This window comes from Eucalyptus grandis, chromosome 6, assembly GCF_016545825.1.
Source record: "Eucalyptus grandis isolate ANBG69807.140 chromosome 6, ASM1654582v1, whole genome shotgun sequence".
In the NCBI taxonomy this organism is placed as follows: Eukaryota; Viridiplantae; Streptophyta; class Magnoliopsida; order Myrtales; family Myrtaceae; genus Eucalyptus; species Eucalyptus grandis.
The window spans coordinates 38,945,624-38,971,933 of record NC_052617.1 but is presented as its reverse complement, the minus strand read 5'-3'; the positions used below and the strand labels follow the sequence as shown (position 1 = coordinate 38,971,933).

General features: G+C 38.5%; 1 protein-coding gene across 2 annotated transcripts; it reads right to left on the bottom strand.

Annotated features, from left to right (window-relative positions):
* Positions 1-1,058: 1,058 nt before the first annotated feature.
* LOC120294948 lies at positions 1,059-2,322 on the bottom strand. 2 transcript variants are annotated; one of them, XM_039316085.1, is made up of 2 exons: positions 2,059-2,322; positions 1,059-1,917 (listed from the first exon to the last, which is right to left on the bottom strand). In XM_039316085.1, the coding sequence occupies exon 2, from the start codon at positions 1,873-1,875 to the stop codon at positions 1,528-1,530; it is 348 nt and encodes a 115-aa protein (XP_039172019.1). In that variant the 5' UTR covers positions 1,876-1,917; positions 2,059-2,322; the 3' UTR covers positions 1,059-1,527. The 2 variants fall into 2 exon arrangements, with proteins under 2 accessions (XP_039172019.1, XP_039172020.1); XM_039316086.1 differs by having other exon boundaries at positions 1,059-1,914; positions 2,059-2,321.
* Positions 2,323-26,310: the final 23,988 nt, after the last annotated feature.

Below are 26,310 nucleotides of genomic sequence, written 5' to 3'. Positions count from 1 at the left end.
GCGAAAGGGGTTGGTATTCAATTTGTATTTATCATCTGACGTAATACCTCTCATTATTCTCAACCGCCCTCAATTACTCATTGCATTCAATTTCGAGTTTTTAATGGCCTCTCTCTTCCGATCTAAATATAGTCCTCCCCTCTTCCTCCCCCATTTCAATGCTCGAACCACCCAAACCCCACCCCCCTCCTCCTTTCATTTTACCAAATCAGCCCTTGGCATCATTTAAACCCCTCATGTGACTCGTCGCTATTTCGTTAATTGCGGGTTGGTTGCGTTCATGCGTGCGCCTTACCTTTGCTGTCGCGACCCTTTACCGATAGCCTACCGTTTTGCACGAATTATGCTCTGTTTTGTGCAATCTAGCCTGGTCAATTTTCTGGGTCGGTATCAGATTTTGCTGCAGATGTTTTAACCAGGATAAAACAGCAATAATGCGAAAGAGAAAACGAAGGGGGCAAGAATAATTGAGCTAAGCAAGGCGTTTGCAGGCGGAAAGTGGTGCATGTGTCTAGATCAAATGTGCTATGGACAGTGATGTTAGTTAGCTGTTGCTCTGTTTGTGCTAACTGCTCGGCTATCGGGGGGGGTTTCAGCTAGATTCTTGGCTCGTGGGCGGATTCGCAGTTCTCGGGCGTCGGATCTTTTGACATTCTGCTAGATCCCATGGTGGAGCCCCACCCAACCCCAGTTCAAGGTGAAGTACATTGGCCATCTCAAGGTCACCTTAGCCTTTGAGGGAACCATAGGGGAAAAGGCCGTATGAATGGATGGGCCCGGAAAGTCTACAAAATTCTTACTGCCTGTGATAAATAAAAGGCGACCTGCTTCTAAGTGCAAGATAAGAAAAGATCGGTACTCCTTGTCTTGACCCGCCGGTTTTACATTACACCGTTTCTCATCAGCTAGAAAAGAATTCAGTAAAACCCGCTGAATCTCTTTCTAACTTCTTTTCACATAATGGAGCAGAACAGCCCTCGTGCGAAGACGACTTTGTTAGATGCTGTGGCTGGGTACGACAGAGTGCTTAAAAGTGAGAGAAATCGAACACAATCCAGTCGAGCGCAATCTAACATCACCCTATGATAAGAAAATCTGGGCCGCTGCAGTTAACCAGATTTACATTGCCTGTTGCCAAAAGAGGGAAGAGAAAAAGGCTGAGCTCAGGATTTTGCTCTGGTAGTCCCACTAAATCCTCCTTCTAATGCCTAGGAAAAGAAAAGATCGGAAAAAAAGCAAGAGATAAGAAACGAGATAGTGCTATAGCGCTTCACTTTTTCTCTGTTCTTGATGCGTGCCTTTTCCATCCACATACATACCCTGTTTACACCTCTGTTTTTCCTAGTTTAGGCACATGGAAATGAAAAATGAACCTAAAAATGGAGCGCAGATAGCACTATCTTTTCTAGAGAGACCGAAACAGGAGATCGAGAGGAGGGGCTAGACTAGAAAAACGCTAAACATTAACTCCTAGTAATAACAGAATTTCCTGAGAGGGGCAAAAAAAAAGCTCTGTGTCCTCTGTTTCTAGCTTTTCCTGGTCCTCCTGGTGTGGTTGGTGTTGACGTTGTCATGGAGGAAGTCCAGCAAGACGGTGCTCTTGCACTTGGGACACTTGGGGTCGTCCTCCGAGAGCATCACGTACATCAGGCATCTCGGGCACCCCACGAGCACCATCGACGTGGCCTCCGGGCTGTTGGAGTAGCGCAGGGCGGCCTCGTCCTGGTTGAGCTCCGATGACACGCACGAGCTCGGCGGGGAGGTGGGCGACACCGTCGCTGAGCGGGCCGGGGACTCCACCCTCCGGCCAGGCCTCGGCGGGGACAGGTTCAGCTTCAGGTCGAGCTTGGGGCCGTTGCCGTTCCGGCGACTCATGTTATTCGGTGTGCAGTCCAAATAGGACACCTCTCCTCTCTGCTGGAAAAAGAAAAACTTGTTCACTACCACAAGATTTTCAGAAAGCGATTGAATTGCGGCGTGTTCGTGGACGATGGCAACCGAAATGAAATGAATTCGAGAAGCTGGCAGATAAAAAGCACCGTCGAATGTCGAAGCTACCTTAAGATCGAGTAACTTTTGCCGACCAGGAGGGTGGAGGACAGGGCTCTTCTAGCTCAATACGGCAGGGGAGAGCTGATTAGCAGCGAGCGAGAGATCGAGGGCGATCGGGGCCAGGGCAGCGGCTCGTTGGAGGGCGGCAGCTAGGCTTGAAGGAATGCAAGAACCGTCCCTTCTACCTGGTGGTGCACCATCAACAACATGGTCTTGATGTGGTTTGAATTGGACCTGTAAGGCCATTATATATAAAGCCAGAAAGAGAGAGAGAGAGAGAGAGAGAGATGGGTTTACTTTAAAAGCTTAATTTAATTATGGGGGAGAGGTGGCGGGGTATAGTGGGGAGGGGGAGAGAGAGAGAGAGAGAGATTGAATGGAATTGAATTCCTGGTAGAAGATGAGCATAAATTGAGGCCAGGAAATGTATTTATTGTTTTGGAAAAATCCCAAGATGGTGCTGCAGAAAGTGGAAAACTTTGGGAGAAAGTATTAAGTGCAATTACAAAGCGCAGAGAGGAAAGGAGCTCTCTCTCATTCAATTGGCAAATTAAGAGGATGAGAAGGGAACAGCACAAAACACATGCACGCCAACAGGGCTTTTAAAGCTAAGAATCAAATTTGAAAAAATCAAATCAAAATTAAAGCTAAACATAAAGAAAAGGCAAAAAAAAATAAAATAAAAATTTAAGGCCCTCAACCCCACCTAAGATTTTAATGAAAATCGCCCAATATTATTAAATAGCAACCAAAGAAAGGGAAATGTACCATCCCCTCAACCTAATTTCTACACCACTAACTTCCAAATCCCATTTATTAGAATCGCTTATTAGAATCCCATTTATTAGAATCGCTTTTTTTTTTCGACCCAAAAAAAAAAAAAAAAAAACTCTCCCTTGGCTTTGTTCATCATTCATTTATTATTAATTTTTTTTATTTTTATCTTTCTCCTTCTCGTTCTTATTTTATTTTTTTAAGGACTAATCAATGCACATTACCATGCAAAGTATTGGCAATATCTTTCTACCCATTGGAGTCATTTCGCTCTAAGTTTCTTTGGCGAAGAGATGTTTGATATTTCAATGGAAAACGTAAGCGTCGGGAAAGGTTTTGCCCGTTTTACAGGGTTTGGCGTGGTCAAGAAAAACCGGTCAATGGAAAATATGTCATGGTCATTGGAAAAATGCATTAGCGGAAGTCTTCTTTTCCAAAAATTCATTTACATTTAATCCGCTTCCAACCACTATCACCATCAAAATGACTTGTATCATAGTTACTATCACCCAGTCGATCCTGATTGTTACCACCTAAGGTCGAGCAGTCGATGATGCTGCTGCCTTTGCCGCCAATGCCACTACTACTTGCCGCCGGTCGGTAAACGTGCTTCTGTCATCACATGTCAAGAAAACCCTTAAGATGTCATATACAATGACTTAGTTTCACATAAAGAAATTTCTCGAGGAAAGCATTTTCTAGCTGGAATTAATTAACTGATCCTGGTCTTAAAGGCCTACAGCTGAGGCGATGTCATGCTACGAACGTTCTCTATTAAACTTATTCTAAGCAAGCAATTACTGCGCACAGCATCGACGTGCATGCATGAAACAAGATTCTATTCTTGATTTGTGGGAGTAATAAAACTTAGTGGCCGGTCTTGATCTTTGAACTCCTACTACGTCGTACTCGTGTTTTTTCTTTTTATATTATTCCCCACCGGAAGAACCCTAACAAGGCGCCTCAAGAGCACAGAGGAAGCTACTAAAAACTTGTCGGATCAAGACCAGGCAGCACGATTTTTCAGTTTAATGAGGATCTTTGGCACCTACGTGGGATGTCATCGCAAACGTACATGTATACGAAGATGGAGAATTTAGAAAATGGTCGGATGCGTAGTGCGTTTTTAATAATGACATCCTAAGCTGCAATATATATTGCCATGTCAGAGCATTTATTCGTTTTATTTTTAACAGATGATACTCGATGATGGAAAGCAACCACCGAATGCGAGAGGACTGCTAGTTGCAGTATAATATGGCAGAAGCTGTAGGACGAAAAAAATTCAAGAAATGCATCATCTGATCATACCCTAGATGAGCGCTTGTTATATAGTAATTTACTAATGCGGTGCTGAAATATTAAATGGGTGACATTTAGGGTTTTTATTACTACAAGAACCTCTAGCGGGAGAACTAATCAGCAACGGATTGCATGGGGATGCAACTTGCAAGTAGTGGGGTTGACTATGCTTTCTAAGCATAGGCAAGAATATGAATTTTCCTCTACATTTAAATAAAGAGCTAGGACTACATCTACCAGGTAGCTAATTAACTTGCATTTATGGTCGTCTTGTTTTGATTGGTATCAATTAATTTCAACAAGGATATTAAATAAAAAAATTTGGAAGATCGAAATATGATGTTCGACGTGCCAAAGAAATATTCGAGAGATAAAAAATTAGAAAAGAAAGAAAAAGTTGTGAAAAAAAAATGTTCATCATATTAATGGCCAGATGGTAGTTTCCGTTTTTTTTTTTTTTTTTTTTAATCTCTGCTGGCCATACATAGTTTGTCCGATTGTGCTTTCTTGTATTTTCTTAATTTTTTCCTCGATAAAAAAAAAAAGAGTTTTATTTTAGGAGATTAAAAAAAGAAAATTAGAGAGACCCTATTGTTCTATTTATTTTTTAATTCTCCAGATAAACGAACATTCAGAACTCTTAGTGTGACCCATTAATATCTACTGTTAATGCAGGTTATTAGTTTCTTTATCTCATGCCTATTGAAAAATACTCGGAGCACACAAATAATTTTGTTTAAGAGTAATCTCCAGAGAAAATGCATAATTTTATGGCACAAAGTCGTAACTTAATTAACAAGATGAAGTCGATTACTCCTTGATCAACTCTAGGATGAAGACCAAGTTATTTAAAATAAAATAAAATAAAGAATGACCCAATTATTCATCTCACCATAAGCAGGCTGCAATGGTTCCTCAGATATTTGAAATTCTAGGAACAGTTCACCTGTTATCTCATTGCAGTTTTTAGCGCCTGTAACTGTAGTCTTGTCCATCCTCATTTTCTTCACTCTTTGCTCTCAGAAAAATAAAATATACTTTGAATGTTAGGAATTAGTATATTTTAATTCAAAATCGATAAATTTCTCCAGGCCTAATTCAGGTGAACGTGCTCTTAAACCCGCTGAAATTCACTTGTCATTTTTGCCGTAGAATTCGACAATTAAAACTGCACAATATTTATCATTTGACACCAATCTATACCATTGAATAGTGTCCTTTTAGAACGGCGAAGTATGCTTTTTCTCTCTTTTTTTCTCTTAGTAGGAGGGAAATGAATTTCACCCTTGATAGCATTCTTGATCTAAACATGAGAAACTGTCTTATTTGATGAAGGGCATAACTAATTGCTTCTTCTTGATGAGTGGGACCTGACCTCATTAAAAAGATTTTATGCATGACCGCCGTGTTTATCGTGACTAAAACTGTTCATGCCTGAGCTTGGATTAGTCAATTGGTCGTGATGTGTATATTAATAAGAGCATCGATCTAAACAGTGAAGACCTCTAGGGTTTCTCATCAGACATGCAGAGTCACGAAACATCAATGTCTTCGGTAAGCGACATAACTAACTCTCGTACGAAATTTTTAACATAAGAGTTCCAAACCATGTACGAAAAATAAAAATAAAAAGGAGAAAAAAAACTTAGAAAGTACGATGATCATTGCTGATATTCGTGATGAGCAGTAGTTGCTTTAAAGAATTATGCAGAGTATCCTTTGCCGAGCTCCATCTTTACAACGTACATAAATAGAAGCAGAAGTTAAAGATATGTTGGAGAATCAAAATGAAAAATTAATCACTCCGATTGAACTTTTTTGGCCAACGAGTAAAATAGAAAATCAAAATGGAATTCAATCTTCAAACTAATCTCTACCTCTGTATTAAGTATCAAACTCAAAAGTATTTTCAATTGGGTCCATTCGACGAGAGCCTAAGAAAATGTTTTCATTTTTAATTTCCAACAATGTCCATGACTAATTTAAGATTAGCAATAACCTTATATTTCCCAATATTAGACATTGAAATCATAATCTCATTTGATCTTATAAATTTCCGAGGTGAGGACACCTGGAGTGCCATAACTTGGCACGCCGGGACACTTAAGTGCCATAACTTTAAAATGGTACACTTAAGTGCCATCATCGGAGCAAAATGGGACACTTAAGTGCCACTCCGGCGAAAATCCGGCCAAATGGCTGACGTGGCAATTTTCCGGCGAGTTTAGTCCAAAACGGCGTCGTTTTGCACGCTGACGTGGCGGAGAAAACGCAAAACGACGCCGTTTGTGTCTACGTGTAATTAATAATATAAAAATTAATTAAATTATAAAGTATTCAAAAATTAAAAAAAAAAAATTAAAAATTTTAAAATTAAGAAAAATTTAAAAATTAAGAAAATTTTAAAATTTTTAAAAATTAAGAAAAAAAAAGGGGGTCGAAGGGCAGCCGAGGGCCGAGCCTCGCCGCCGCCGCCGCCCCGTCGTCGCCGGAAGGGCCGGCGACGGAGGGGGAGGGTCGGCCGGGTCGCCGCCCCCTACCGACCGACGGCGAGGGCTCGCAGCCCTCGCCGGATAGCGGCGAGGGCCGCGACCCTCGCCCTGCATCTCCGGCGAGGGCTCGCGGGCCCTCGCCGCCGGCCGGCCGGGCTCGCCGCCCCCCGGCCGTGGCCCGGCGACCCCGGCCGACCCTCCCCACTTCGTCGCCGCCCTTCCCGGTGGCGGCGGGAGGAGGCCGACGGCGGCGAGGGCCCGCGAGCCCTCGCCGAGATCCGGGCGAGGGTCGCGCCCTCGCCGCGATCCGGTGAGGGCCGCGAGCCCTCGCCGTCGGCCGGCCGGGGCCGGCGACCGCCGACCTCCCCCTCCATCGCCGGCCCTTCCCGGCGACGGCGAGGTGGCGGTGGCGGCGAGGGCTCACCCTCGCCCGCCCCTTCGACCCCCCTTTTTTTTTTATTTTTTAAAATTTTCTTATTTTTTTTAAAATTAAAATTTTTAAAATTTTCTTATTTTTTTAAATTTTTTAAATTTCTTAAAATTAAAATTTTAAAATTTTTTAAAATTAAAATTTTAAAATTTTAAAATTATTATTATTTTTTATTATTTTTTATGTTGATTTGAGCTCCGGCGAGCCACGTAGGCAAAAAATAATAATAAAAAATTGCCACGTAGGATTTCCGGCAAGGGTCGCCGGAGGTGGCACTTAAGTGTCCCACTCGAAAAAAAAAGTGGCACTTAAGTGTACCGTTTGAAAGTTATGGCACTTAAGTGTCCCTACGTCTTGAAGCTTATGGCACTTGCGCTGTACTTCGCCTAAATTTCCTGTAAACTCTAAATACTAATAAAATATATTCATCTAACGACAATTTAATTCAATTTTTTTAAAAGTCTAAATCACTCCCTTTTTGCTCATTTATAATTTTCTTATTGTTCCACACATATCCGTGTTTGTTTTTGCTAGCCTTCCTCTATACGAAGCAACCCCAAATGTTTAATCTCGAACTTTCCCTTCAAAATTTTCATGAACAGCCATTTATATCATTAGAATGAATATTCTTTCAATTTTCTTACCACACTTGCTAATTCGAATTTAGTGTATTCATTTTACAACGGTCGAGTTAATTTTTCCAAAATCCGGCAATAGCCTATTTTTTCGTGCAAACTTTCCTATACCGGAATACAAGAAATAGCGCGGACAGGGTTCACCAAATCCTTTTATCGGTCCATACCGGCATGCCATAATCACATCATTCGCCGCATTTATTAATGCATTAATTCCTCTTTCCCCAATCGGCATAGTTTTTTCTCCCGAAATTAATCTAATGAAAACCAAAAAACGAGATCATAGAGACCTCCACGGACCGAAAGCGGACTTGATATGTTCCAGTTTGCTTCGCCTTCAAGGCGTAGCAAAATCAAACATCGCAATTAATGAAGGGTTGGCAAATGCTTCGATAATTTGGAGCCAGGAATTCGAGCATGGTCTAGAAAGGGACGAATTGAACCTTCTTTTAAGGGAATTGCGTTATCTTCCGTCCAAGCAGGCCACTTTGCCTCGAATGAGGGGAAAAACAAGAAAAAAGAAAGAAAAAGAAAATGGGGGGAATTAATTGGGGAGGTCGTCATCTGGTGAAATAATTTAATAGTAAGCTGCTTTTTTCAGTTAATGTGGAATTTGATTTGGAGCCCAGCAAAGGCCAAAAGAACTGCTTGGGAGCTTCTTCATTATTGCTTTTTTTTTTTTAATATTTTTTTTTCTATTGTTCGTTGTCTTTTATTCAGTCGGCCATGGGATAAGTGTGAATTCATATCATCGTTGACATAGGGCTTTCACAAATAAATTCATTTGGGGCTCTTTTGTTGAAGTTGGGATTGTCAGCAAGCAAAGTCTTTGTTAATTTCGGTTAAAAAGCCACCAAACTCGTGTCTAATCTAATGGCTTGTGAATGCCGGAAAAACATTTCCCCCTTTGGTCAATCTGGATTTGCACACAATCTATTAAAAAAAGTCCTCTCTCTTTTTATTTTATCAATGAAAGATATGCTTCATATATTCACTCGATGGATTGATTTAGACTCTTTGAAAAAGCCGGTGATATTGGGCTATCTCAATAGCCTTGTGACAGTTTCGGAGCACAATTTGGCGAACAAATATGGTGGATAGGTCATATGCTAAAGTTTAAGTTATAAGATGGATGTAGGTGAAAATATAGATATGAAGGATATACAAGCCTAACGTTGTTACCATCTTGGAGATCTAACCCAAAAGTATGAACTATTAGATGGATTAAAACTATATTAATATAGATTTAGGTTCCGTTCGTTTCGTGGAAAATAATTTTCGTGAAAATGTTTTTCGGATTTTCTGGCGTTCGTTATACGGAAAATGAATTCTTTGGGGAAAATGTTTTTTATGAAAGGAAAAAAGTTTTCTAAATTAAGGAAAAATGTTTTCCACTTTTGAAAACATTTTCCTCGTTTGATCTCTCTTATCCCACACTTTTACAAATCCTTACTTCCTCCTCCCCTTTTTTTCTTCTTTTCTTTTTTATTCGAACTATTTTTTAATTTTCTTTTTCTTTTTTTTTTTCCTTTTTCTTTTCTTTATTTCCCATCTTCTTCTTTCTTGGCTAGTCGTTGGCGTTGCCAGGCGAACCTCAAGCTCGCACTCTACACTCTTGCGTATCATTTTCTTTATTTATTCTACCCTGCAGTTGTATATTGCTCAAGCAAATGGCTCTACATGCTTTGCTTCTTTTTTCTTTTGTTTGTTAGAACACAAAGACGCAGAGGGAGAACATGCCACTCAACTGGAAGATTCTCATGAGGGTTGTACATGTTTTGCTTCTTTTCTCTTTTGCTTCTTTTTAAAATCCATACGAACATTTTTTAGAATAGATGAGCGTTTGGTGATAATGAGGGAACAAATATATGAAGTAAGTTTGCTTGGATTTAAAGGTAAGTTCATATTTGATGGATTTATAGGTCGGTAAGTGATGCATGTCTAAGTGGTGAAATCTTAAAAAAAATTTCCTTACCGAAACCGGAAAATATTTTCCGAAACATTTTCACGTTTTAGACGAACACTAGAAAATATTGTCATTTTCTTTGAAAATGACTCTGAAAAATATTTTCCAAAAATAGCTCATTTTCCGTGAAACGAACGAACTCTTAGTTAAAACAATGATCAAGCCACGTGGGATTACCTTTTAATAAGATACGATCATTTTTTTTGTGTGTTTTTTTCCCCTTCAATCTAGGTTTTAGACTCCCATTTTACATAGAATTGCGAGGTTAGTGATCTATTTCATTATTAGCTGGGGTTTTCCTATTATAGAAGGAAGAGTACTACTTTTTTGGGGTTAGGGGGACGGACTTTTGATTGTTGTTGTCTTTATAGAAAGAATAATCTTCCCTTGCCTTAGTACATTAGCCTATCTCATAGTTTTAGACGACGACTTAGTGGTTATGAATCTATTATGCCAAGTTGGTCAGATTCTTAATATATAAAATGTCGAGGTAATATAATCGGTAGTTCTTGAACTTCAATTGATCAATGTCTTACTTGAATTTTTTTCAACTTAATTCTTAAAATTTTAAATCGGAATTGAATGTGGTCTTTTGTTTATGCTCATGCTTAAATGTTAGTATGTACAGCCAAGTCAGTTGGAACTAGGCAACTTCTGTGAAAGAGAGGGAGAGAATCACCATTGCCAACCTGACTTTGAACAATAATTCGGCATAATACTCCGTTCATGTTAGTAAATTTTATCAGGATGACCACATCAAACTCAAAATTTTGAAATATCATTGCATTGGAAAATAAAAAACTAACATTGAATAAGAAGTAAAGGTGGAAGGGCCATCGATGTTATTAACCATAAAATATTTTCCACGTGGTTGGACTTTAATTGGTGCGAGCAAAGACTGTTTTTGCAATGGAGAAGTACACTATCGCCATAAGTTGTGTACGGCGCTCACTTAAGTGCCAAATTGGAGGAAAACGATCACTTTGGTGCCACCGGCAAGAAATTCCGGCCAAAATGATTATGTGGTTTTTATATTTAAAAAAATGATAAACCCTTTAAACGATGTCGTTTTCCATCTTACTTAAGAAAACGACGTCGTTTTGCCGTCCTATGTGGATGGCTTAGGAAAAACGACGCCGCATAGCTTATTTGGGATTGAAATTAGGGTTTTTTTTTGTTCATACTCGCCGACCTAGCTTGCTTAGCCACCGTTGCTTGGCCACCGTGCTCGGCCACCATCGCTCAGCCAAGAAGTGATAGGAAAATAGGAGGCGAGGGCGGAGGAGGAGGAAGAAGAAGGGGGGTTAAAGGTGCAGAGAGAGAGAGAAGATGAGGAGTGCGAGGGAAACAAGGAGGGCGCAAATGGAGATGGTGGATTGGGCTCTGCTCAGAAAGTGGCTGGTGCTGGTGTTGTTCTTCGGGGAAGAAGACGACGTCGCCATGGCTTCTCTCTCTCTCTGCTGGTGTTGTTCTTAGGGGAAGAAGATGACGCCACCATGGCTTCTCTCTCTCTCTCTCTCTCTGCTGGTGTTATTCTTCGGGGAAGACGACGACGCCGCCATGGCTTTTCTCTCTCTCTCTCTCTCTGCTGGTGTTGTTCTTCGGGGAAGAAAACGACGTTGCCATGGCTTCTCTCTCTCTCTGCTGGTGTTGTTCTTCAGGGAAGAAGACAACGCCACCATGGCTTCTCTCTCTCTCTCTCTCTCTCTCTCTCTCTCTCTCTCTCTCGATTTGGGAATTTAGGGTTTCGACTTGGGGTTTAAGAAGCTAAACGATGTCGTTTGGTGGTTTACACGCTGACTATACTCTCCGGCGAGCCACATCAGCGTCAAAAATTAATAAAAAATAGCTACGTCGGATTTCCAGCCAACCGGATCGGCGTTGGCATTGAAATGATCGTTTTTCAAAATTTTTGGCACTTAAGTGATTCGACGGAAATTTTTGGCATCAAAGTGAGCGCCATACACAACTTATGGCACTGATAGTGTACTTCTCCCGTTTTTGCAATGTAGTTAGTCCTAAAGGTTAAAAAAAAATATATCTGATGCTTTCATCGAAGAAGCGAGGAATTGTCGGATCTAGGAATATAGCAACAAAAAAAATTGCAATGATTGAAGTGCAAAGATGTTGCACATTTGAGTTGGATCAATATGAACTTTTTTTTATGGTCATGCATGACTAGAATCAAAAGACTATCTTAATTTCTACTATTAAACAAGCAGAAAAGAAAATCAAGACTAGATTCTACAGCATTTGCATACGGGTAATGACAATACAATAGCCACCAAAGCTTATCCTAAAACTAGAAATTTTTAGAGGAAATGTGACATGAACTAGGTTGATCTTGGAGTAAGCCCAACACCAAGAGCGGGGGCGGCGGAAAAAAAGTCAACCCTTATGTGCTAAAAATTAAAGAATATGAAACAGGGTCGTCATTAGACTGGCGAAATGAACATTTGTGATGTGCGCTGCACGTAGAGATTCTGAAGAAAAATGCAGTAACGAAATGAAAAATGCAATCGTGCTAAATAATTTATTTGGAGAAGTAATTATAGACTAGAATCCAACCAGTAATTTGGCATATCCTTAGCGACAATCAAGGCGGAATAAAATATATATATTTTTTACGTGAAATATGATATAATCTTTTGACTTATATCTGTTTCGTGTCAAGGAAGGGCCGACATCGATTTGGATGTCACGGATTACTCTGAAAATCGGATCTTTATGCCTTGCACGAGCACAACGTCGAGAGTTGACCCTACTTTCTGGAGATCTCTTGATGCCAATTCACATCATTGAAGCTTTTTCTATTTCTTACCATAGATTATGTTGGACAGTCCATGGGAAAATTGTCCAAAAAGTCCAAAACCTATTACACTTTTACTAATTTAGTTCTAAACCTTTTAACTTTGTCAATTCAGTCATAAACATTTTCACTTATTGCCGATTCAGTCCATTCGGCCAATTTTGGCTGAAAAATGCTAACGTGGACACCGGTGGTGCCACGTAGGACTGTCGGCGCTGACGTTGACAATTTTTAATAATATTTTAATATTTTTTTAATATTTTATTTTTCTGTTTTTTCCCTCTCTTTTTTTTTTTTTTTTTTTGTGTGGCTTTCTTGGCCTTTTCCGGTGGCCGGTCACTAGCCATAGGCGATGGCCGCCACCGACCACAGCTAGCTAGTTGGCTTCTTCTGCCACGGCGAGGCTCGGCCGAGCGAGGAGGAGCCTTGCAAGGGGAGCCCTCGCCCAAGCGCGGCCCGGCAAGGGTCGCTTGGGTGAGGCCGACCCTCGCCCAAGCCGAGCGGTCTTGCCGGGCGTTGGCGGGGCGACGGCGAGGCTTGGCGAGGCCGCCCGGCTTGGGCGAGGTTCGGCCTCGCCAGATGGGCGAGGAGCCCTCGCCGGGCTCGCCCTCGCCCTCACCCAAGCGAGTGTTGGCATCGCCCAGACCAGATCTGCAAGGCCGGCCCTCACCCAAGCCAGGGTGGCCTCGCCCGGCGTCACCGTCGCCCGCCGACACCCGGCGAGGCCGCCCTAGCCTAGGTGAGGGTTGGCCTCACCTAGGAGACCCTTGTCGGGCCGCGCCCGGGTGAGGGCTCCCCTCACTAGGGCTCCTCCTCACCCGGTCGAGCCTCACCTGTGGTGGGCGAGGCCAGTCGACTAGCTGTGGCTGGTGGTCGGTTGTTGCCTGTGGCTAATGGCTGGCCATCGGAAAAGGCAAAGAAAAAGCCAAAAAGAAAAAAAGAAAAGAAAAAAAAAAAGGGGAACGGAAAAATAATAAAAATTCAAAAAAATATAATATTTAAAGTTGTCAACATTAGCACCGGCGGTCTACGTGACACTTTGCCGGCATCCATGTCAACATTTTCCAGCCAAAATTGGCCAGATGGACTGAATCGGCAAGAAATAAAAATGTTTATAACTAAATTGGCAAAGTCAAAAGGTTTATGACTGAATTGGCAAAAATACAATAAGTTTATGACTTTTTGGACAATTTTCCTGACAGTCCACATTAGAATTCGTCACATGAGTATAGCAGGCTCTTGAGAATGTATTTCTCTTAAAATTTGTCGAATGAGTGCCGCCCAACGACGGCCAAACTCAAGATTGGCAAATGGAAAAACACCTAGTTTATGTAGTATCGATTAAACAATTTACAACTTAGAAAGGAACACGAACTAACTTTACGGATTACTTATAGCTAAAACCCGACGGCACAAGCTCAAATAAAACTTTGCGATTTGGTTGACCATTTTTGTCCTTCTTTACGCTTGAGACTTTCTTTTTGTGGTCATGAGCAAGTGAGATTTTACTTCAAAGTCTAAGATTTGTTCCTCAAGTTTTGTATGTACTCCCCAAGTTTTTTGGACACGAGTCCCATCGGATGGTATCGAATTTGATCATATATCATGAGTATTTGGGGTCGAATTCCACATTCTAAGACTTGTTCTTCAAGTTGTGGAAGTACTTTTTGTTAGTTATATGCCCTAAAGTAACCATGTAATAATTTGATGTTAGGGATTATTTAATGGCAAATAAATATTCATTCATCATCCTAATTATATGAATGAGTCCATAAGACCAGTTACGACTGAACATATTCTTAAGGTGTTAAGAATATATTTGACAGGTTTACAGTTATGTTGAATTTTTAAACAATTCTTGATCAATTGATCATTAAAGATATCAATGATCCTATATTGGATACTTGAAGGGATGATAAGTCACAAGTCATTGGATATTGTGATATCCGAAGTAGAACACAAGTGTTCATCTTGGACAAGTTCACTGAACATGACATTTATAAAATGATTTGTGACACAGAAGCTTCTGATCATTCAAGTCTTGGTCAAATGTAAGATCCTTAGACTTGAGTCATGATGCTGACTTATATGTTGGATGGCTATGGTTTACAAATGCACATATTGACGCTTCGTCAAACCATCTCTATATTTGATGGACATAGTTTATTCACATATGAAGGCACATGTGTGTGCAATATGGAATGTCTTCTTGTTATATATAGATATACAAGATTGATGTCATATGCGATCTAATTGTGACATTATATTAAAATCCTCGACCAGGGTTATAATCGAGAATGAATAGTGCATGTCTCGTAAAATACATTTTAATTAGGTTTGGACATATGATTAAATCGGTGGCTTGACCAATAGTTCCATGGCTTTCGTTCAATCAGGACATGATGAGATGGAATGATCAAATTGCATAATCGCCAAAAATGACAAGTTCATTATGTTCTTGAAACATTTTACATTATCTGTGTAATCATAATATATTGCTAGATGTTATTTATGGTTTGCAGGAGTAGGAGATTGATTTGAACAATCAGTTCTTTTGGTTGTGTTAATGTGTTAGTACAAGTCATGCTGCCAGCTTAGTGATGAATCTAGAGTTGTCACACACCATAACCAATTAGAATGAGTTTGAACTAAAGAGAACATTGCAAATATGTTTGCAAGTTGAGCCAATCAAAGCCGGGCTAAAAGATAAAAGATTTGAAAAATGGGCTTCATACTTTATAAAGTCTTAAGCGATTTTTAGACTTTACAAAGTCTAAAGTGGGTTTCAAACTTCATGGTGGAATCAAAGATCTGAAGTATATTCAGATTCCATGATCGAATCTGAAGTAAGCTCAGAATTAATAGATGCATTAATGATCTGAAGTGAGTTCAAAATCAATGGCATCATTAATGATCTGAAATGAGTTCAGAATTAATAGCCAAATTAATGATCTGAAACGGTTTCAGACTTAATGGCTAAGTTAAAGATCTAAAACGATTTCAGATTTAACAATCACATTAAAATTCCGAAATGGTTTTAGAATTTTAAGGTCACATTAATAATCTAAAACGGTTTTAGAATTTTAGATTCAAATGACCAATTAATGCTTTGAAACAGTTTCAAATGTCACGGTTAAATTATATATTTGTAACAGTACAAAGTTAATACCCAAATAAAGACTTGTAACGGTTATGAATAAATGTCTAGAATAATACTTTATAGTAGTTACAGAGTTAATACCCGAATCAGTGTTTGAAATGGTCTTAGATCTTATGTTCGTCAGAAGTTACGGCTGTTAATGAGCTGATTTAAATGCGATCTGCATTGGTTATAAAAAGTAATACAGAGAGCATATCACAGGATGATCTATAATCAACAACTAACAATTGAGAGTGCTGATAGTGATCAACCATATCATTCACACACGAGAGCAATTGCTACCACAATTATAGTTGTGAGATCTCTCAATTTTTCTCTTCTGTTCAATGTGAGAATTTGTGGTGTGTCTAAATTAGAGGCCTAACACTTGTGGGCTGGATTTGAAGAACGGCGGAACTATAATATGAAAAGATCAGACGTTCCGCATCTAAAGAACGTCAGAACCAGTGTTACCAAAAGACATCAAACATTCGTGTGGTCAAAATTCCAAGAACGTCATGACCGGTGTTATCAAAAGGCGTCGGACGTTAGTGGTCAGAGTCTGAAGAATGTCAGAACCACTGTTGTGAGGACATCGAATGGTTGTGCTCAAAACCCAAAGAACATCATAACTAAATTTTTTAGCACGGTATAAGGTTAATATGACTACCTCATTTATCTCTTCTATGTACTTTCGTTAAAATGCATGAAAATATTTTGAAAATACGTATATAAATGTTTTTACTTCCGTTACGATCAGACTTTGATCTTAATTCACTTACGCATGTATGCCTATTTATCACAACAAAGACCAACACTCTCTACATCTTGGACGTGCTCCCCACGTTTTGGACGTTGTTGGTTTCAATTTCTAGTAAGTCATGTATGCTAATTAGCTTTTGCCATGTGTTTGACCGCGATTTCCATCACCCCTGTATTTTAGGGATAACATTTGACAAGAATATAATTGTTCGGGCACATTCATTGAACTTTCAACTGATTTGACGTTATGCTAATAACTTTTGGCACATGTATGCTAGCCATCTGTGCCACGTGTTTGCTACTTGTTTCTGCCATATGTTTGCGAACTACTTATCAATTATCATAGTGCATGTCAATTACAGGTGCCATGTGTACCGCTTCCGAAATACTAATCTTTGTTTTCCTTTTCGATACCAGTGAAACATTTCAAATTTTGGCGCCAACAGTGACCAATACCAATCTTACATAAGCCATTTTACCCAACTACATGTGCCACGTGTACCTAAGGTATAATTTGCATGACATCATATAATTATATAGTCGTCATCTTGCTTAATACAGTAAATACCTTATAAAATCAGTGTCTCTCTCAAGATAGCCAATACATATATTAGCCATATTTAGATATCAATAGTATGAAATGCGTTTTTTCGGTAAGTTACAAAACTATACCCATTGAATATACATGACTATTTAAATGAAATGATTGAATCCAAATCACGTGTCCTAAGGGATATTAGGCTGCGTTTGTTTTGATTTCTTTTTTCTGTTTCTAAACAATTTTTCTGTTTTTTTGTTCCTGAGAACAAAAAATGAATAGAAACGCGTTTGTTTGCGTTTTTATTCCAAAATTATTTTTTTGTTTCCAGAAATACATTTGGAACAGAAACAAGAAACAAAAAAAAAAAGTTGTTCCTTATTTCTGAACACATTTTAAGAACATTTTTTCTCTCTTTTTTCTTCTTTTCTTCTTTTTCTTTTTTTTCTTTTTTTTTTTGGCCGGTCGTCGGCCTCGGCCATCGCCGGCCTCCGTCGATGGCCGGCTCCTCGCCGGAGCGTTGCCGGCCCCGGCGAGGCCGAGCCTCGGCCGGTGAGGCTCGACGAGGCTTGGCGTCGCCGGGCCATCGCCAAGCGGCCGATGAGGCCGACCTCGTGTCGGGCGGGCGAGCTCGATCTCGCCCAGATCTGGCAAGGTCGAGCTCGCCTAGCGGCCAGCGAGCCTCGCCGTGACTGGGCGAGGTTGCCGGCCAAAAGAAGAAAAAAGAAAAAAGGAAAAATAAATAAGAAAATGAGAAAAAGAAAAAAAAAAATAAAATAAAAATATTTAAAAATTAAAAGAAATAAAAAATTATACAAATTTACCAAACATGTTTCTATTCTTTTTATATTTTTGGAACAGATTTATCAAACGTGTTTTTTTGTTCAAAAATTGTTCCCTGAAATATAAATACTTTTTTCTATTTTTGTTCCTTAAACAATTTTTAAACATAAATATTATCAAACGCACCCTTAGTTTCTTCACCTCTTCATCTTATGGCAAAAAGAGACAAGGTCCTCCCATTCTACTTTTAATTTTAGACTTTTCAAATCTAAGGAAAAGTCCAATTTGAAAAAAGAAAAAGGATTATTACTAAAATTTGAGCTTGTTAGATTTTGACTTGTGCCTCGAATTTTGCCATTAAGATCGACATGATTTTTTTTTTTTTCCTGAAAACTCTGTTTAAGATGTGCAACTAGTGGTATATGAGACGCTTCAATCATGATCATATACATAAGGCTTTGTTTATTTTGTGAAAAATGAATAATTTGAAAAATATTTTTATATATGTATAAATTTTTCATAAATGATGAAAATATGAAAAATATATTTATTTTTGTAAGTGATACAAAATGATCATTTTTAGAAAAATTTTTTTAAATCAATTACCTTTTGCAAAACAAATGAAAATTGAAATTTAGCAAAAGTCACAACTCCTGTTAAATTTAGCAAAAGTCACCACTGAAGTAGAAAACATAAACTTCAATTAAAATTAAAGAGGACTGATACAAAGTACAGAAAACCCAAGATAGACTCCTTTATATCGCCCCTCTCTCATCATGTTCGCAGCTAGTTGTCGCCAACTTATGCAAGTGGTGTTCCACTACTTCGAGCATGTCAACAGAAAATAAGAAAGAGAAAAGGTCAATTGAACTCGCTTTCGATAAAATGTTTCGAGTTTCCTTTTTTCTCGAAGAGCTCCTTTATTTCTCTTTTGCCAAATAGCAGCTCCTTGATTAATGGTTTGAGTAATGTCTATTTAACCCTTAAAGTGGTTGGTCTAGTGGTGCAGGGCTTAATCTCCCAAGTGATTTCGAGCCTCTGATCACAGATTTAGAATTTCTCTTACTCTTCAATCTTGAAATGTCTTGATTTGAATATAAAGTAGGTTTGATTGCACCATGATGTAGGGTAACCTTTGTTCTATTCCTCCTAGCACCACAATGGGGTCACGTTACTACTTGCAAAATAAGTAGTAATTTTGGTTTAATACGAATATTTAATTATGCGTGTGGAAACTCTATAACTATAAAGGGGGTCGCTGATATTGGTCGCCCTTTTCTGCTCTTCTAGTTGATTAAAGAATGGGCTCTGTTTATGATTAAACTGATAAACGTGGAAATATGCCAGAGAAACAAAGATCTCCATTTATGAAAGCAGCATATATATAAAGATCTTTTATTAGGAACGTCGCATCAATAAGTCCTAAATGTTTTGCCTTATGTGCAATCCAAATGTTAAAAAAGAGGGAATAATAACATAAATGGTCCATAAACTTTGGTACAATATGTAATGTGATCCTTGCAATTTTTAATTTGATCAATTTGATCCCTAAGCTTTTATTACATGTTCAATTTAGTTCATGAATTATATGAAAATGTTCAATACTATCATTCCATTGATTCAAGTTCGAAAACACGATTAAACATTTTTCATATAATCTAAGGATTAAATTAAACATGTATTAAAAGTTTAGGAATCTCATTGAACAATTTAAAAGTTAAGGGACAATATTACACATTTAGTTATAATTCAGGAACCGCGTTGAACAATTTAAAGGTTTAGGGACTGTACTAGATATTTGATCAAAGTTTAAAGATCATTTGTGAGGATTTGAAGATTGAGGACCGCGATGCCGTTGTTGGTAAGGGCTGGTGAGGGCTCACTACCCGGGAAGAATACCCCTCTTGATCTCTACCTTTTATTTTTTCTATTACTCTTTATAAATAAAAAATAAAAATTGGCCTTTTTTTTTTTTTTTCTCCTTCTTTTTTTTTTTTTTTTTGCTTTTGGATTTTTTTGTCTATTTTTATTATTTTCCATGCGGTGCCAAATCAAGGCTGCATATGTTAAAAGTTGTTTAAAAACGCCATGCTTCGGACTTAGCATGTCATGTTAATGATATTGATTGAGCAATTACCTCAAAAATTAATTGCAGGTTGGGCTAAATGTTCAAGATCGTTGGTGGAATTTTCTTAAATTTCATCACTTCAAAGTCAGCATAAAAAATAAAAATAAAACACTTTTTGCACGCATCGAAACAATTCACGAGAAATCTAACAGTATCTGTATATTTATGGGGTTGCATGATGGGCATGGTACGGAATGCCCTTTATTTAACACATTGAAGCCATGCATTGCAATTATATAAATGCGCAAGTGGGGTAGGTTTTGTTAATGCATGATTTAAGCAACGAGGGAAAAAAATCCTTATTTTTGCTGGTCGTACGATCCTGGCATGCCCAGCCATTTAATATGCTTAAACATTTTTAAGTGGCTAAGACCTTCAAAAGTAAATTATTTTTTTTTACAGGATCCATAGTAGAGAAAAATTGTTTAAAATAAAATGCAATATATTCAAAGAAAGTTACGGTAAGAGGAGTTAGTAAGAGTAGAATGAGTTCATTCATATATGATTTTCCATCCACCATTTTTGTTTTCTTCATGCTTACGCAATATAAAAGCACCATCGATCTCATCATAATATAACTACTTTATACAAATTACACGATCGAGATATTCTATAATGTAGTAAAAAGAGGAAGACGAACAAGAGTGCAAAAAAAAGAAAGAAAAAACGATAAAAGATATTGACGTTGTCCGATAATTAAGTTATGTCGACAAAAAGAAGAAGCAGAATTTCGTTATTCATAATTCTTACAAAAGTAACAAACTCTCAAAAATCCTAACTCTTACAAATGCACCACATCTCTCACCCGCACATAAACATTTTCACAAAATGTATATTAACACTAAATTTTCTAAAGAAATTGTTGAACAATCAAACTAGTTCGTGTTAGCAAGGTTAGTACTAGGCTACAAAGTTACAAATCAAGTAAGTCGAAGTTGAAGTGAATAAGTTACCCTAATTGGTTTGTTTAACACGAACTATGAGATTAAAGACCCTTGTGCAAAATAGTTCTCATCCATATTTTAGGAAAGACGCACTTTGAATCTTTTTTATGACCTAAAATTTTCAATACATATGAATATTGACATGTAGATTCACAGTTAATTTTCCATAGTTTTTGGAGATTTGGATAATATTTTAACTTGGTCGGACAAAAGAAGAAGAAAAGAACCTTTTACTTTTGCTTAATCCTAAACACCTAAAAAGCCTTACAAACTTGTCGTATAATGCATCTCATTTAGCCATCAAGCATCGCGCTAATTTACACTCTAACCCTTGACTAATATTGTTTCTTGACCTAATGATCTTTCTCAGCAACATCGAAATGCATTGAGAAAGTCAATCCTCAAAAGGAAAGTCCTTTCAAAACTTTCTTTTATCTTCCAGGAAAGGTGGTACAACGCGGTGTGCACATTACGAGGAGAGTCCGGTTGAATACGAATGTAATTAAGACAGATTGAATTAGAGGGTACGAAGAATTGAAGGTGGACTTGAATATAGCCATTGAATGTGGTATTCACGCCCACGGTATCTTCGCATCTAACTTTGCATGATGTTTCTGATGCCTGTTCGGTGCGATTATCAACTGGGAAATTAATGTTTCTATAAGAAAGCAAGAGCGAGAATTATTGAAGCCGAAGCCCACCTCATTTCTCATCCCCCAACGGCTATTAAGATGGCGCTTTGATTAGTTGAGAGACCCTTATTGACAAGAGTCGTGGAAACTAGGGTTGCCTAAGGTTAAACGGAGGTACTTATGCCGGTTTTCGTTTGCTTGGGCCAAAGCTTATGTCGGGTTTGAATAAGGTTCATCTGAGTCTATAGGTGTCATTTGGGAAAAGTACCAAAAAGTCCTAAATTTATGACATTGGTACTAATTCAGTAAAAAACCTTTCAATTAAACCAATTTAGTGATAAATCTTTTCATATTGGTATCAATTTAATATATCCAGTCAAATTTGGTTGGCCGGCGCTAACGTGGACGCCGGCTGGCCGACGAATACTAACGTGCAATTTAAAATAATTTCTTTATTTTTTAAAAATTGTTTTATTAAGTTTTTCCTTTTCTACTTTCTTTTTTTCTTTTCATTTTCTTCCTCTTGGCCTTCTTCTTTGGTAGTGGCTAGCAGCAAGCCTCTGACGGCTCATCTGCTGTTGGCGAGGGTCACGTCTCTTGCCTACCATTGGCAAGGACTTCGTGACCCTCACCCAGGGCCACAAGCAAGGTGACTTCGCCTAGATCTAGGTCAGGCCAGCCTTGCTGTGGGCGAAAGTGGCCTCACCCATGGCTGTCGAGGCCATGGCGGCGTTTGTTGGGCCTCGCTAGAGGCTCGTTGCCTATTGCAAGGAATCCAAGGAGGAAGAAGAGAAAAATGAAAATGAAAAATTCAAAAAAAAAAGTCATTAAAAATTGCCACGTCAGCGTTCGTTGGCCGACCAGAGTCCGTGTCAGTGCTAGCCAATCAAATTTTGCTGAATAGAATGAATTTGTACCAATGTAAAAATGTTTAGGACTGAATTTGTATCGATGCCATATGTTTAAGACTTTTTTGATACTTTTTCCGACGTGACCCTTCTCAGACCTTATGTGTTGAGGACAGTTATTGAGTTCAATGTCGATGCATGAGGGGAACTTCAAGTAGTTGTGCGTATACGGGGGAAAGTGAGTAGGGATTGGCAGAGAACTTCTTGTGGTAAAAGGATTCTCATAATACAACGGAAGAATTGTTTATTTCTATTGTGTCGATTACAGCATAACTTCTTTCTTTCGCTACGTACTTGTAAGAATTTCTCATGCGACCTAGCATGCTTTTAAAAGAAAGTAATGAGTTACAACATCATGCCGCATGAACTTCTAAACAAACATGAAAGCATGTTGAGTACAGGGACTATAACAAAAGATCCTTTATTGTCATTGTAATGCAGATTTTCCCGGTTGTTGCCTTTTCTTGTACATAGTCAACTCTAAGTCTTAGAATAAGCTACAGGAAAATTCCATGATTGAATTTTTTTTTCCTGTTTGCTAAAAAATGTAAATTTAGTTTCTTAGGGTATTGTGGCTCTACAAACATAATATAAGGTAATCAAGCCACCGTTTCTTGCCCTTCTTTGGTAGAACTCGCTTGATTAGTTCATCTTGAATTAAAGATAATGAACTTTTGAGTTTGATGCTCGTCATGGTCTACAATCTACATGGCTTAGAATTCATCCAAATCTTAATGAGGTACATGAACCCACTGTAGAAATCAAAATGATGGATAGGCAGACAATTTTTTAGCTTATTACATGGCCTGTTTATGGATTAAAACCACGTGAGTATAGCCCCATCCTTTTGAACGAACAAGTTTCACATGCATTCGAATCATGTGAGCTGACTTTATCTCAACCATCATCAAAAGGTATAGATCTCACATGAAACTTGGGATCGATTTGATTGGAATTGGAATTAGCCCACATGCGCCTACTGCATAAAAATAATTTTTCTTTTGAGGTGGGGATAAACAAGAGCTCTCTTTGGCTGCGCCGTGATTAGTGTAGCTAACAAGGACAACTTTTGACTACGCAAGGGAGTCGTGCAATATGTTGGCTCTTCCCGAACGGTTGAAATCATGCGATCGATTTCAGATAAGATCGATGATATCAATGATGAGCAGGAGGTGCATGATTAATAAAGTACCTAGATAAGTGTCGAAGAAACACAAGACATCGTAGAGAGAATCTACCAGTAGACCTTCCTCAATTCACAGCCAATATCTTATTACCCACACGAGCTTTAGGTTGCAACAAGGTAATGGGGTTAGATTCCTTCGTTATCAATGAGTTGACCACCCAAAAAATAAAATAAATTCTCTAAAAAGAATAATAGATAAAAGAATATTTTACTAGTAAACCAAATAACAAAAACAAAAAATGGCACGACCTAACACAACTCGACTCAAACCGAACCTCATTTTGTGGTTGGGTTCCGTGAGAGTTGGAAGATGGGTCGGGTCACAAAAAAAAGGCATGCATTACTCTTTGTCAAATTAGGTATCCATGAAATCTCGATCTAAATAGAATTGTTTTCACGCATAATATAGGGTTTATACTAGTAATATCACACAAACGTGAAGAAGAAAGTTAAGAATCACAAAGAGCCTCCTTCCTAGCTGCCTTGAATTTATAGGTTCATAAATAATATTTTAACATAAATCAAAGCTCTATTTGCTTTGCCAAAAATGAATGATTAAATGATCACTTCTATCACTTACAAAAATAAATGAACAAAAAAAAATGTTCATCTTTCACGAAGATATTAAGACATAAATTGCTGTTGAGAGTGAAAATATTTCTTATCAACTAATTATCTTAAACGATACAATCAATAAGTTTTAGGAAAAATGTTTCTTAAATCATTTATTTTCTATGAAACAAACAAATGCCAAATCAACATTATCGGTGTTCATTTATTCTTTTATCATGATCCAGTTCATGAAAACACAAATCGATCCGACTCTCTCAACCTCCCGCACCTCCCCTCCTCATCGAAATGGGCGATGCGGGAGAGGGGCATTTAAGGTTGAGGGTGGCAGCAGCCATAAAAGATTTCTAGGGTTTAGTCAATTCGCTTCCCCTCTCCTCTCTTTTATTGAAACGCCATTAACGGATCCAATTCATGTGCCAACCCAGCACCACCAAGAACCTCTGAGGAGCTGTAATGGCAGCCATTAAGGACATTCAAGATTTCGAACAGTAGAGGAAAAGACCTTCGATTTATTTTTATTTTTATATTTTATTTTATGGTATTCGCAACTTATTAATGGCAGAATAAATTAGGGTATCCATTCTTGTGAAAAGAACCCTGAGGGGGAGTGCAATCGAATTGAAGGGAGGCCGGCAGGGGGGCGTGAAGTAACTCTAGATGCACTTTCCTATGAGGTCCTTCAATGCCCTGTTTCGTCAATTTAAGATCGCAGTCGCCTTTCTATAAATTAGAGAGATCGGCTTTTTAATTAAAGATTTTTTTGACATTATGTGATGAGCACAAGCCAATGAGCTATGTGGAGCATATCAAGAATAATGAAAAGTGGAAAAGATATTGAGAGCAACAAATCATGCAAACTATTTCAGTGCGTTTTGATGGTCGCGGCAACTAAATTTAATACCAGAGGAACTTGATCTAGCAATTTATCTAAGTAGAGCGGCTTCATCAGAAAGCTTTACAAGGAGAAAAAGTGAAAATCTTTCCTCAAATAAAATAAAAAGAATGCTAACAAAATAAAATCCCCAAAGTAAAAGGTCACTTCAAATGTACCCTGAAATTCAATGACCGGAGGACCGCCCATCACTGCTAAGAGTTTCACGGGAAACGAGGCTGAAATGGGCCGAGCGTCTGAGTTTAGGCCTCGAAGCCCAACGATCTAGAAGCCCAATAACGGGCCCAACCGTACCAGCTCGTCTCGTTCTACATCAGTGCTAAAAAATACACGGACGATATCGATCAGACCCAGTACTATATGTCATCAAACGGGCCTCATTTAATTCAAAAGACATAAGCATGAAAAGTTAGATATGTCATTGTTGAAGTTCTTGAAAGCAACATGTTAGCTGCTATGACTGACGGTTCTCAGGCAAATTTAAGAAAGAGGAGGTGGGAACTATGTAACTGACAGATGACACGATGTAGGATGTTGATTAAGAGGCATTGAAAGGAATTGAGACTGCACATGCCTTGTTCATCCTTGGACAGAGCTAGAGCTATTAAACGGGTGGATTGGATCGGGTTTGAGTCGGGTCATTAATGGTCCGACTCAAATTGACCCATTAACCCATTTATGACCCATTTATGCCTAATGTAAATTTTCCGACCCGACCCAACCCAACTATTAAATAAAATATTTTAATATTTAACCAAATTTAGAAAAACTTATTCCTATTTTTTTTTTTAAAGATTATATTACTAAAATACTTCCAAGCTTATTTCTTATATATATTATTTTTAAAAAATGGTATTGCTAAAATAGTTTTATACAACATAAATTTAATGGAAATTTTTATAATTTTTAAAATAATTATTTTAAAAATCGAATTTTAATTATTTTTTTTTTTTAAATAAATTTTTATTTATTTTTTAAATATAATTTTTCTTTTTCTTTTTTTTTTTTTTTTGTTCTTCTTCTTCTTTGGCTGGCCACAGGCGAGCCTCGAGCTCGCTCAGCTCACCGGCGTTGGGTGAGCTCAAGTTCGCCCCTTGTCTGATTTGCTAAGGCTCGAGGCTTGCCGACGTCAGGCGAGCTCCCTCACTGGATCTGGCGAGGCTCAAGCCTTGCTCGACGTCGACAAGTTCAAGTCTCACAGAGCGTTGGCGGCCTCGCTAGATCCGGCAAACTTGAGGCTCACCTGGCTGATCACCGGCCATCGCTGTGCTGGCGACCGGAGAAGGAAGAAAGAAAAAAAAATTATAATTTTGGTTTAAAAAAAATTGTAAAGTTAAAGAGAGAAGAGAGAGATTTTGAGGTTTG